Here is a 13,479-nt window from a genome sequence, read left to right as displayed (position 1 = left end):
ATAGTGTTTTTTAAGTTATGAAAAAAAAACCTGGTATTCAATAGAAGTCAAAATTCTAGGCAATGCTGTTAAAAGTCTTAAAATAAGAGGTTCGGTGATCTCTCTTGATGTACGTACCATGTCACAAAACAGACAAATCAATCTGCCATTTACTTCCTTATTGTTTGGGGTCGCATATGTATGGATTAAAATAATAATAGCAATAATAATTGCAAAATTAACCAACCCCTTATCTCCTTCAAAAGAGTTTTTTTCTCTGACCTTGGTAAAACCCAATATGTAAAAAAGGTTTGATATGATAACCCTTTCCTTTACCACAAACTGGGTTTGCACATTTGATAAAGGTGACGCAATACAGTAATGACCATAAGTCAGCAAAATAGGGACACATTTCATGTTTTAAATGTTATCTGGGCTTTGTATAAACAAACAAATATTGCATTTGTTTGTCAAAATGTATGACATATCTTATTTAGTCACTGTATGCTACATAGTGAGAGTTATGTTCTACATTAAGATAAATCTAAATACACATATTGGGGATCTGGTGTAGTGCTGTGTACAAAATACTCTCAACACAGATCTCAGATATAGAAAAGATAGAAAATCCATTGTATTTAATCATGTTCAACAGAACTGATGCGTCATTTTCTTTATGGGTCATTATCTTGAGTCCTGAGCGGTCCACAGCTCCAAAACCCCCCTCTGGACCCAAATTAAACTTGAAACAATAACAAACATACAATGAATGAGTAGAAGAATTGAGCTGCAGTACAGTAGAAATTGTGTCTAACAGTTCATGTCAGGGCTTGGAGCCAGAAGCAGCTGTCAACTGACACATATCAGTTCAAATTGTGTTTGTAAGCAACTCTCATAAAATTAGTTAAAGTCATAATCAAGCTGATAAAATAAGGTTAAGCATGTTTTTTTGGAGGTGTTAAAAGGGTCTGGGTCTACAGGACCTCAAGAAGAACACTAGGATGAATAAATTCCACTTTTAAAGATTAAAGTCAGAATGTAATTTAACTCATGGGGGTATCTGCCATATCAGATGGAGCCCCCAACCCTTACACACAATTTGCTACAAAACTTATCTTCCTCCAATAAGATTTGTAGAAGACTTCAGTAACTCCACAATATTTGTCCGGAGCTCCTTGGCTTTCTCTGCGTTCTCTGCGTTCTCTCCTTTCTCCACCTGTTCTCCTGCCACCTGGACCCCCTTCAGCACCGACTGCAGGGCGTCTGCATTCTTCACTGAGTCCATCTGGTCTCTGTCTGCCCGGATCTCCTCCACCCAGTCCAGGTACGCCTGGAGTAATCCGAGGTCATCCACAAAGTTTGCAATAATCCGGAGTCCCGGTCGACATTGCTCCAGCTCCCTCAGCCTCCTCCTCCCCACCTCTCCGATGTCATTCCCAACAATGCTGATGGAGGAGAACATAACCAGATAAGAGTTATTACTTTTTATTGTAACAAGCCAACAACTCACACTAGATGGCAGTGTTTCCATACATTATCACATTGAGAACACTGAGCAGAAGTTGATGTGTTTTAGCCTTACGTCAGTGTCCTCAGAGAGGTGTTTCTGCTGAGGCAGCTGACGATGTTTTCTGTTCCTCGCTCTGTGATGCCAGTGATGTCCAGATAGAGTTCCTCCACAGTGGTGTTGTGCTCCAAAGCGTTCCACAGCTCCATAACCCCCTCTGGACCCAGGTTATTGCCACACATACTGTATACATTATAGTGTAAGAAATGTGTTACTGTTAAATATTTATAGTATAGTGTCTAATAATTCATAACAAAGGCATGAAGCCAGAGGGCTCAGGGTATCTCCAGGTCTGGAAAAGTTTAAAAACTTCTTCTCTAAACTTTAAAATGAATGTGAGCATTTTATTTGTCATCTTTTTAATATTATTGCTTTCTGTTTTTATATTTAGTTTATTATTATTAAAAAACATTCAATTTAGTCCCCTCAAAGAAAGGCCTTAGAATATATTAAAATGTCTTAAAGTTCATCTGCTGTAGATAATAACATTAGTTACTTTTCTTTATGTGGTTGTGGGCTGTCGGGAGACGACAGATCTGTAAACCACAAGATAGACTGGTGCAACAGAGGATTGTGCATGCAGGAGACTCTTCAGTCCTTTTTTATGTGTCAGTCAGCAGCGTCAGACATGGAGCAAGAGCCTGTCACTACTGTTAGCTACAGTACATACTGTAGGAAGCTCATCGTCACATTATGGGCAGGTGTCAATTTTACCAAAACCTTTAGTTATTTTTTAATTGGTTAACCCATCCATTAACTTTCTGCCAATTATCTGGATACAGAACACATGTTTATCATACTACTGTACTAGGAATTATTGTTACATACAACAAAAATGTGATTTAAATGTCAATACATTCATAATGTTAAAAAAACAATTGTAGGCCTTATTGTCCGGACTAGTTTTCCGTCATTCTTTCTGTTATGACTGGTAATAAAAAGTTCTTAAATGTTCATAAATTTATTCTCAAAAGTGGCATTTTAGTAAGTGAAATAAGTACTCTGCAATGACTTACAAGAGCTTCTTCACTTGGCACTCATTCGATTTCAGAATTGCAGATTCTAAAATAGCAGCTTGCCTATCCAGGCAGTTGTATCTCAAACTGAAAAAGAATAAAAGAACAACACAGACTTGTCAAAAATCAAATTGTAATTCTTATCTATTTGACAGGGTAATACAAAGTCAGTTACTCACTAGAGAGATTCACAGCGGTGTAGGATTGGTCCCAGTCTGTTCAATCCTCTGTTTCCAATGTTGGAGTAGCCTAAGTTGAGCTCTTGCAGCTTGTGAGGCGAGAACTGCAGCACGTAATGCATGGCTGCACAGTCCACAACACTCAGCTTCATTTTGAACAGGTTGAGCTTCTTGATCTCTGGTGCTGCAATGCTGGTTGCTTCCTTTCTGTGGAACTCCATCAGGCAGTGGAGAAGATTCAGGGCAGCCTGGTTCTTGAGCTTCTTACCCTTGAACTGGTCTTGGAACCACAAACCCAGCCTGGCGGGGATGCCATCCCCATGCCCCATGGGGGAAAGAACAAGGCCATCCAACTGGCCTGCTAGCCGAGCCCGGAGCATTCCCATGAAGAAACGTGTGAACATCTGGAGGCTCTCCAGCTTGTCCATGTTGAGGTGTGTGTTTTGCAGGGGTGCAGCTGTGGAGGATGGTGGACGTAGCCCAAAGCACCAGAAGTCCAGAGCTTGGATTATGTCTTCCTGGCTGAAGAGATTGATTGCGCAGTAGAGGGCAGCAAGATGTTCTTGAACAGTCAAGTGGAAGAAAGAAAACATCTCCACTGTTTCCTCTTTGAGAGGCTGGAGGATGTGACAGAGAAAGGTGCTCTGCAGATCAGCAGGTGTAACGCCGTAGTTTTCCAAATCTGCTCTGTTGAACATGATCTTTTTCTGTAGAAGGTTTTCATAAGCCAGTTTTCCCAAGTTTGTCAGTTGTTGCTTTGCTAGTGACAGAACCTCAGATCTTGGGGTGCTTCTCCCTGCGCTCCCCCTCAGCGCATGGTGCTTGACTGCTGTGAACAGGTAGCAGAAGTACACCTCACTGACTGTCCTGGGTGGGTTTAGCTCCAGAGACTTTGAGTCACCAACATCTTGATTTCCTGAAGAGAAGAACTCAGCCATAGCGGTACAGATGATGTAGCAATAAAGAGGGATGAAGGACAGCACAAAAAGGTTGTCATTGTTCAAGATGTAATCGTAGACTTTTTCAGCAACTTTTCTGTCTTTGTAGAACTTGTTGGTATATTCCTTCACCTGGTCCTCCTCAAAGCCCAGCACCACACAACATCTCTGGAAGAAACGTTTGGGAGCTTCAGTAGATGGTCTTGTCGTGAGAATGACCGATGCCTCTGGGAGAAGGCTTCCCTTGATTAAAGCCACCATCAGCTCTGTCACCGGCACCCTCGAACGAACGTCAATGTTTTTGTCAGGACTGTTCCAGTCCAAGGGGAATTTGAACTCATCTAAACCATCTAAGACAAAGAGCAAAGAGCTTGGCGAAGTGAACAGATCAGGTAGAGCTTCCTTAAGGTACCGGAACCGTTCTCCAAGCAACTCCAATAAACTCAGTGGCGCTTCAATCAGATTGAGCTCTCTGAAGCGCAGGTCAAAAATGCAGGTGAATTCACGCATGTTCTTCCCAATCGCCCACTCATAGACGAGTCTCTGTACTGCTACGCTCTTTCCAATACCAGCAATACCCTTCACTTTAACCCTTTTGGGGGGCCGTCCAGATGTTCCTTGGGGGCCCAATAGATGGCACGGCCGGATGCGCTGGCAAGCCTGATGAACATAGATGCGAGCTCGTCTGCTCGCCAGGTCAAAGTACTCATGTTGGCTGCTGTCAACTAAGTCATCGTCTTCTGTCACAAAAAGGTCAGTGTAGCGGATCTCAATGTGAGAAGCTGAGTTTGAAGCCACTCCCTCACCCTCTGAGTAACACTTCAACTGCTCTGTGCGTTTCAGTAGGGTTGTTTTATGGGCAGAAATGGGAACTACAATGGACAGACAAGACAGCAAGATGAAATATATTGTCAACAAACTTAAATTACTTTTCAGTTTTCTAGAAGATACATATTTTGAGTTACCTTCTTCAGCTACCTAAGATTACATACCTCGGATGTTGGCCAGCTTTACACTCCTGCTAGGTTTCAGTTCTTCTTTAGCTACACAATAAAGATAATTTCACTTGAATGGATTTTCAAAACATGGGAACAAGTCAAGTATGTTTACCACTAGAAAGAAAACACATTATAATATAATATTCTAAAAATCTAGTTTTTGATAAGATAATAAATCCATACCTTTAACCTCAGGAGTCAGGGTAAATCTCTTGCTCTTTCCTTTGAACAGTTTAGCAATGGGGCCTTTAGGCTTCTTTTCTGTGGAGATCACAGGATTCATATGGTAAATAACATATTTGATTATATGATATTACATAGGCCTAGTATAATTTCAAGTTGGTTTGGATACCATGCATTTGTTTAAAAATGTCAGATTCCCAGGAACTGTACTAGCTGAATGCTAACATGCTCACAGTAGGAATGCCAACTTGCTTATGTTTAGCAGGTGTAATGTTTACCACGTTCACCATCTTAGCATGTTCACGTGCTAATTAGATTCGTGGGAATGGCCCAGTTTTGCAGGTATTTGATCATAAACCAACTTTTTAAACAAACATTTGAACATTTTGACCTGATGTTGGCACTAGAGGAAAAGTCTGGGTCATTCATTAAAACAACATTGCACAGCAATCTGTCCAACAGTTTGCATTACATTTCCAACATTTCACTCATAACAAAAAAATTTATCTGAATCCGCCCTATAGTACCAAAATGGTGGACCGACCAGCAAACATTGGCATCCCTAGAGCCCATCACTAACATGATGGCTATGAGAAGAACTTGTCATAGCTGAGTTAAAAAATATTCATGCATTTACAATCCATTGCCAAAGTCAGCAAAAACTACTCGGCAAGATATCACAGGTGATTGTACCCTGTTAATAATCTTCCTTCACCTGTTACTCATGCAGTAAAACTTTATTGTCTTTAGTTCTGCACCGCCAGTTTCTTTACCTTTCCTTATGCATCTGTTGAATAAACAATACATAATTACAGTCATCACCAGTGCATTAAAACAACCTCACCTTCAAGTTTTACAGGTGCAGGCACTGGCTTACTGACGACATAGTCCCTGCAGTGTCTTTCCACCCAGACCTGCAGATCTCTGCAGTAATAATCCTGCACCTCCCTTAGCACCTGCAGGAACTTCAGGCTGCTCTCCTCTGTGGCACACACCATCTCTAAAGCCTGGGCCACGGCGTTGGAAGGTGACCTCTCCAGCAGAGACAGGTAGTGGGCCGAGGAAAGCACCTCAGCATCACGCAGCCAACGCAGCAAGGGTGCTGGGTGGTCGAGAGTCCAGTTCAGCAACAAGTCTCTCTGAGACCGCAGCAATTGCTGAGCTGAGTCCATGGTTTCAGAAAATACTGTCGGGAGGAATAAGATAAATACATTACAAAATGTCATGCATTCAGAAATGACAAATTCATAGTATGAAAAATGCAGTACAGTAAGGAGTTCTGCATGAACACTACCATGCTCATTAATTAAAATGGTTACCTTAAAGAAATATTTTATTATGTTCTGTGTCACATTCCGTCTTGTCTACTTTTTCCTTTTGAGTGTTTGCAGGAGTGGTTTGTGTTCTGTCTTAAAGTGGAGGGAGGCGGAGTGTTATTCCTTGCTGTCGGCAGCAATTCAAATAACCATTCAAAGGGTCCATAGTTCAACGTTCAAGTCTTTGTCCTTGCTTCTGATTATTCACTTTTGTTTGATCATGCTCAAACATGCCAATCCCCTCAAGTGACTTGGGAGTAACACATAAAGTGAAGAAAAATATCAAACTGTCATTCATTTTTTATAACATTGTGACTTCAGAATCCATTGCAATGCTGAAAACTGACTATAACAGTCAGTTTGAGTATATAAAACAGATTGACCAGCAGTTTAAACATTCTCTTGTTGAAATACAAAAGTTGTAGCTTGACACTTTCCAGCTTGCCTCCAATTTCTTGCATAACTGAGATGACCTACATACATTGACGGATGTGAACAATTATGAATCTGTGGCAGGTTCATCATTAATCATCAACAGTTAATCATTAATCAGTTTTATTCAACTTTCTATAGAACTTTTATCACTATCACATTTACCACACTGTAAGATGTTTGGTTTGTGTAGACAAAAGGAATCAGACATAAACACATTTAGTTGTTGGAGCCTTTGAGGAAATGGCCAACAGCATGAGAGTGACTCACATGCTTTGTCATGTGTTGTCTCACAGATACTTGCTGAGGTCTTTTTTCCCTAAACAATTCCTAGTTCCACCACTTGAATAAGTATTTCAATCTTTTGACATGCTTCAATAATTGTTAAGTTGTAAACCTACCATTGCTGATTGGAAAATTAGTTCAGTGGTATGTATGTAATGAAAATTAATAATAATAATAATAATAATAATAATAATACTACATTTTATTTGGCGGACGCCTTTCTAAATGTATGTAATACTCAAAGACATTGGATATTGGAAGAGTAAGAGGAAGCATTAAAGTGAAGTCATAGTACAAGGAGCACAATGAAACACTCCAACTTCCCCCTCTTTGCTCCTCTCTTCATCCTCACCTCTGTCTGTGCTGGCAGAGCAGGGTTGCAGTCATGCATGTGGACACTGTCTTTCTTGTGTGTCCTCTGATTTTTGGTGAGTAATTTAATCATTTGGTGTGTTTTTTTTAAAGAAATGCATTAGCTTCAAATTGCTGTATGAATTTCAAGGTTATTCATTCATTGTTTATTGATGTTGAACTCATTAGATTATCCCCTCTGATATCACTGTTATTACCATAATGATTACTGTAAGAGATGGAAATATTGTTATTTTTTTGTCTGTGAATCCTGCAGAATATAATGTAGTTGATGATCACATTATAATCACCGACGAGGATAATTTCTGTTGCTTTAAAAGATGTATGCTCATTTATTTTCTCCATGAAGTTGGTAACAATGTGACAACACATATGCTAATGTTTCCTGAAATAATCAATTTTAAAGTATTTACTACATAATATCAATTGTTTGCAAAACTTAAGTGTAGTAGATTTTCCAGAGCCAAAAGTGCCCTTGCTGCCCTCTTCCCTTTTCTAAATATACATCTGTTGCGAAATTGTTCTGGGTCATTTAATGAATTTGCAGACAGTGCAGCTGTTAGTTCCAGTGTGTCTTTATGATGACCTTTCTTGAAGATCTCAAGGGATTCATTCAGTTAGACGTGGGAGAGCTAGTTTGGAACAGAAACGTTTTAATTGGCCATGCAAAATTGTCTTCATAGTGGTCAAATAAATACATAAGACATTAATATAACAATTATAAGGCACAATTATAGGGTTGGATGGCTTGCTAACATTGGTGTAGGTTTCAGGGGGGGATGCAGGGGATTTGTCCCCCCCCCCACAACGCCCTTGCTTGCTAACAAACCTGCTGTCTTACTGATTTAAACCTAAGCCTAACACAAGGCCTAGTTACATCAGATCCAGTGTATTGGTAAATCATTTTCTGTTCTCTATCCCAGCAGCAGCTCTGTGGAGGAGGGTCCAGGCTGTCTCCCCTGTGCCCTCAGTCCCGGACCATGTCCAAGCCCTGGTGGGCTCCTGTGTGGTGATTCCCTGTTCTTTCACTCCTCTAGCTCCTCATCCTCTCCGGGGGAGGAAGGAGAGGGTGGATGTACGTCTGAGGTTCAGAGGTGGTGGTCGCTTCTTCCCTCTCCGCAGCACCGCTTTTAACAGCGAAGACAGAGATCAAGTGAGCCGGGATTTCCAAGGCCGGACGTCCCTCTTTGGGCGAATCCCAGATGGAGACTGCTCAGTGAAGATCGAAAGGATCAGCCAGGATGACTCACGGGGGTTTGAGATCGCTCTGAAGAGAGGTGATGACTTACTTTGGGGGCAGCCAGTGAGCTTCAATCTGGATGTTGTGGGTGAGTCCCTATACTGCTTCTTTCTTCTCTCTTTATAAAAGCAGTTCTTTTGGATATTTAACAACCAGATAAAGTATGTGTATCCAGGTTTTAGAACTAAAAACAAATTGGAATTGCATAGGAGCAGAAATACAGTATATTCATGTAAACGCACAGTGGACAGTCTCTGACACACTTGCATACAAAAGAAAAGCACCCAAAAAGCTGAGATGAATGTTTTAGTCAATCATTTTTTTTTATTGAAGTGCATGTCATGTAGATATTTCTTCCCTTTCAGGTCAAATAAATAAAAGAACAAATTAATGCAAAATAACCCTGACAGTCAAGTAGTACTTAGAAAAGAATAAATTAAGATTACATGAAGAAAATCTAGGAAACAATCATAGAAAGATTACTTAATTTTGTAAAACCGACAAAAAAAATGAATTCGGAATCATCCACCTTAAATAAATAATCTCACATGGGCTGATCGGTTATTACAAACATATAATCCACAATAATGGCCTTTGTAGGGGATTCTGCACTGTGCGTTAGTAGAATTAATATTTTATCTTTAAGGGAATACACATCAGCAGTAACGCACAGCAATGATGGAGATTTTCCTCACTCACAGACACCCCTGAGGCTCCTGTCATCAGCGGCATGTTGTCAGCCACAGAGGGACAGCTGGTCACTCTGAACTGCTCCGTCAGCTATCACTGCCCCTCCAGACCTCCTTCCCTGCAGTGGAGCTGGGAGAGAGGAGCCCAGCTGAACAGCACTGAGCCAGGGGAGGTACAGACACTCCACCCAGAGCCCCACAGACCAATGTTACTGGCCTCTCTGTCCTTTACTGTGTCTCACCAGGTGAAACCCAGGCTCAAATGTGAAGTCAGTTACCCAGGAGCCAAAGCATTGGCCATTTCGAAGGATCTGCATGTGACATGTAAGCATAGTTTTCACCACTAGGCCTATTGTTGTGTTTCTTGGCTCAGTTTATACTAAAACCTTTTGTGTTTTCTTAATACTCCATAGTTTCCCCAAAAGATGTAACGGTTCAGGTCCAGTCCTTGATAGTGCAGGAGGGGGGCAGCGCCTTGTTGGTCTGCTCATGTAAAGCTGACCCTCCAGTGTCTGAGTACCGCTGGTCCTACAGTCAACACGGCCGCACGGTACACCTCCACCAGCGCACACACACAGTCCGGCTGTTCAACGTGACCCGAGACATGAGGGTCCGCTGCTCGGCACAGAACCTGATTGGTCGAGGAGAGTCCCGGCCCACGCTGCTGAACATACGATGTAATCCTACTTCTTGTAGGCCTACCACTGATGGCCATACACATATTTTGACTATTTCACAAGAAAGAAATTGTCTGGTACATTACCTCCTTTAAAATGACAAAATGTTGTTTTTACACTTTGGTTTTTGTACGAATCAAACAAACAAGATATTATGTGTTAATTAGTGAGCTTTAGGAGTGCATATAGGCTTTTTTGTTAACTTTGGACAATGCCAGGCTAGCTGTTTCTCCCTGTTTCCAGTCTTTGCGCTATACTAAGCTGTTTCCTGGCTTTGGCTTCATATTTAGCTTTACAGACACCAGAGTGGTTTTGATCTTCTGATCTAACTCTGCAAGAAAGCGAATAAGCGTATTTCCCTTAGACCCTGTTATTCATATAAGCTTCATACACAATGGAGTGGTTCCATCTGTACAGAGTAGATATGGTGAAACGGAGTTTCAATATCACATGAATAAAAAGCTAAGTTTAAGAAGTTTAAATGTGGTCTTTCTCTCCTGCAGATAAACCAATCATTCTCCGGCTGTCCTCCATCTGTGTTGTGGAGGATCAGAAGGTGCTGTGTCGCTGTTCAGTGAACTCCAACCCCAAACCAGCAGTTACCTGGAGCGTGAATGGTACTATCCCACCTCGTGATTACAACGTGTCGGTAACATCTGAGCCCGACACGCTAACAGCTACTCTGAGGGGCCGCATGGACAAACCTCAGACTGTGATCTGCTTTGCTTTCAATGCAATGGGAAATGACTCCCTGGTGTTGCTGCAGGGAGGTGAAGGTGAGTTCAAAGCACTGCTTTTCCACACTAACACAGACATCAGCTCTGCCTGTTTATTCATTCTGGTGTAGGGATGGTGCTGAAACATCTGTGCAACATGCCTGCAGCTTGGAAACATAAGTAGAAGAGAATAAGTTGAATCATGCTACATAGAAAACCTTATGTTTTTGTACTAGAGGTGCAACGATGAATCGATTAATCGATTAGTTGTCAACTATTAAATTAATCGCCAACTATTTTGATAATTGATTAATCGGTTTGAGTCATTTTTTTTATTAAAAAAAAATAAGATTTCTCTGATTCCAGCTTCTTAAATGTGAATATTTTCTAGTTTCTTCTCTCCTCTGTGACAGTAAACTGAATATCTTTGAGTTTTGGACAAAACAAGACATTTGAGGACGTCATCTTAGGCTTTGGGAAACACTGATCCACATTTTTCACCATGTTTTGACATTTTTATAGATCAAACAACTAATTGATTAATCGAGAAAATAATTGACAGATTAATCGACTATTAAAATAATTGTTAGTTGCAGGCCTATGTTGTACCTTTATTAAACTATGAGCACAGCTTTTCAGTTGCTGCAGTCCATTTTATATGTCTTCATATTGCAGTGCTCACTTTGTTACATTTTAAAAAGCTTTCCCCCGAGCTTATTTTGGAACATCTAAGTGAAGCTGTTACATCACGTACAGTACATGCCTGAAAGGTCTAGATTAAACTTTAATCCATGCTTTTTTACCAATAGTGGGAAAGGAACATTGTAATTATTATAGTTCCACATCTTATGCTGATCCATCGCTGCTCTTTTTGTCCATTTTACAGAGATGGCACCTTTGTTGTGGATGGTGATACCCGCTGTGTCCATTTGCCTGGTCATATTCCTTCTGTCTCTTTTTTTCTACTGCTGCCGAAAGAGAGCTGGAAAGTATGTAAAGCAAATCAGTCCTTTAAATGGTCCCTTAAAATGTGTCTCACTTCCTTTATTGTGAGGTTTTACATACCTGTTGTGCTCCTCTCAGACATGTCCTGAGTAGACGCCCAGCCAAGTACCCTGAAGGATTGGGAATTTATCAGGATCGGATGCCCCTCTACGTTAACTGCACAGAAGTGACCCATATCTACACCAACGGCAGCTACCAACTTGTATACCAGAACTGCACACCTCTTTTTGTCCATACTAAACAGGTAGGTTATGGCAACAAAGGGGCATTGCATAAACAAAAAAATGTTAAATCTGTAATTTCTAAATTTGAAGATTAGCAACATCTGTCCCTTTGTTTTTTTTTTTTTTTAGATACGTCCAATTGGCAGACGAGGTGGGGAGAGAAGAAGAAGAGATGGAGAGGGTGGAGGAATAGACAGACGAGCGGGTTTGGGAGTCAGAGGCACGAGAGAGGTGCAGAGCACTGCTGTGGGCGATGCAGAGACGGCCATATACTTGGAGATCCTCTGAGCCCACTGTTGAGATGTTGCATAATTCTACTGCTACATTAAACTTATATTCAGATTCTTTCTCACACTGATGGCAATGCATAGATTATGTAAATTCCAGTTGTATATATTGTACATGCATTGTGTGATCTCTTGAATAGCTACTGGTGGTCTATCACTCTCCAAATTTCCATATTAAACAATTTCTATCTCTGCTTGCCTGTAACCTTCCTCTGTGCTCTTTTTTTTTTTTTTTTTTAAACATGAAAAGGTTTGATAAAAGAGTTTTTTTCATCTTGTGTCTATTCTACAACCCACACAATCACTCAAATTTGATTTGGTCTTGCCAGTCTACTGCTGCTCCAATTACATTTTCAACAGCTGCAGCATGTCTAACACAAAGTGATTCTCAGACGGTGTTTTAAAGTTCCTTTGGGGGGAGAAAGACGGCAGCTCAACCTGTAATGCAATTTGCAACATTTATTACATAAGTGAGGAAGTGTATCACAGTGCTCATAAGAGAATATGTGTTGTCATTTCAGGAAAAGCACAGCTCTAATAATATATAATAATAATAATAATAATAAGCATCCCAGTGAAATTGAACTTTTTAGTAGTTTTTCCACACAAAATGGCACAAGCAAATGTTTACAGAAGTGATATTCACTGTGACTGCAGAGGAAGAAAATACTGGGAATCCACCCACAAAGTCCATCCAAAAGAACCCACTATTATCAATATATAAATGATTGCAGTCTAACTTTCACATCCATTTACATATATAATTCAACTGTTTAAGTAGATGTCTAAATGTTTCGTTGTTAAGAGCATTTACATAGTTTGACTTTTGGCAGAAGTCTGTGTTTTAAGTGCACTGATGTACTGATGCATTTATGTACACTGGCCTAGGTATTGTATTCTATATACAGTAGCTTTGTAATTTTGGTTTATTTGGTTTAGTTTTTTTCTACTTTTATTATACTCCTGTACCCTACTAATTACTGTATCTGTATACATTAAGATGTACCTTTCCTATTTGTTTTTCCTTTGCTTTGTTTTTATCCTTTTTTGTCTTTATCTGGTTTGTGTTTGGTGCTTCTATATGACGCCCACTAGGGATGAAGACAGTGTTATCTGATTTCTAGAAATAAAAGATTAGAGAACCAGGACAACCGCTATTTAATTTTCACAGTTGCAATTAAGTCAGGGATGCAAGAAATTGAGCCTATATTAATAATTACGTTTCCTGATATTAGATTTGAAAATGTGCATTTTAATCATTTTTTAAATGATTAAGTGTATGGAAGGAGGTAGTCTCGTCTCGCTCAGGTTTTCTCAAGTACACACTCTGAAACTGTTGGTGGCGATAAAACTCTGATGATGCTTTTATTTAACTG

General features: G+C 40.3%; 2 protein-coding genes across 3 annotated transcripts; one reads left to right on the top strand and one right to left on the bottom strand.

The window, feature by feature from the left end:
* Nucleotides 1-649: 649 nt before the first annotated feature.
* On the bottom strand, nt 650-6,291 carry LOC116060514 (NLR family CARD domain-containing protein 3-like). Its single transcript, XM_031314108.2, has 8 exons — nt 6,180-6,291; nt 5,705-6,046; nt 4,861-4,938; nt 4,672-4,722; nt 2,742-4,551; nt 2,563-2,649; nt 1,562-1,729; nt 650-1,424 (listed from the first exon to the last, which is right to left on the bottom strand). The coding sequence occupies exons 2-8, from the start codon at nt 6,030-6,032 to the stop codon at nt 1,091-1,093; spliced, it is 2,856 nt and encodes a 951-aa protein (XP_031169968.1). The 5' UTR covers nt 6,033-6,046; nt 6,180-6,291; the 3' UTR covers nt 650-1,090.
* Nucleotides 6,292-7,159: 868 nt separating this feature from the next.
* LOC116060502 (B-cell receptor CD22) lies at nt 7,160-13,246 on the top strand. Of its 2 annotated transcripts, none has more exons than XM_031314086.2 (9): nt 7,160-7,321; nt 8,189-8,593; nt 9,207-9,518; nt 9,608-9,871; nt 10,375-10,647; nt 11,474-11,576; nt 11,671-11,836; nt 11,946-12,508; nt 12,575-13,246. In XM_031314086.2, exons 1-8 carry the CDS (start codon nt 7,279-7,281, stop codon nt 12,102-12,104), a joined length of 1,725 nt encoding a protein of 574 aa, XP_031169946.1. In that variant the 5' UTR covers nt 7,160-7,278; the 3' UTR covers nt 12,105-12,508; nt 12,575-13,246. The 2 variants fall into 2 exon arrangements, with proteins under 2 accessions (XP_031169946.1, XP_031169954.1); XM_031314094.2 differs by having other exon boundaries at nt 7,161-7,321; nt 8,192-8,593.
* Nucleotides 13,247-13,479: the final 233 nt, after the last annotated feature.

The sequence above is a fragment of the Sander lucioperca genome, chromosome 10, assembly GCF_008315115.2.
Source record: "Sander lucioperca isolate FBNREF2018 chromosome 10, SLUC_FBN_1.2, whole genome shotgun sequence".
NCBI lineage: Eukaryota > Metazoa > Chordata > Actinopteri > Perciformes > Percidae > Sander > Sander lucioperca.
This window is presented reverse-complemented; position numbering and strand designations above follow the sequence as displayed.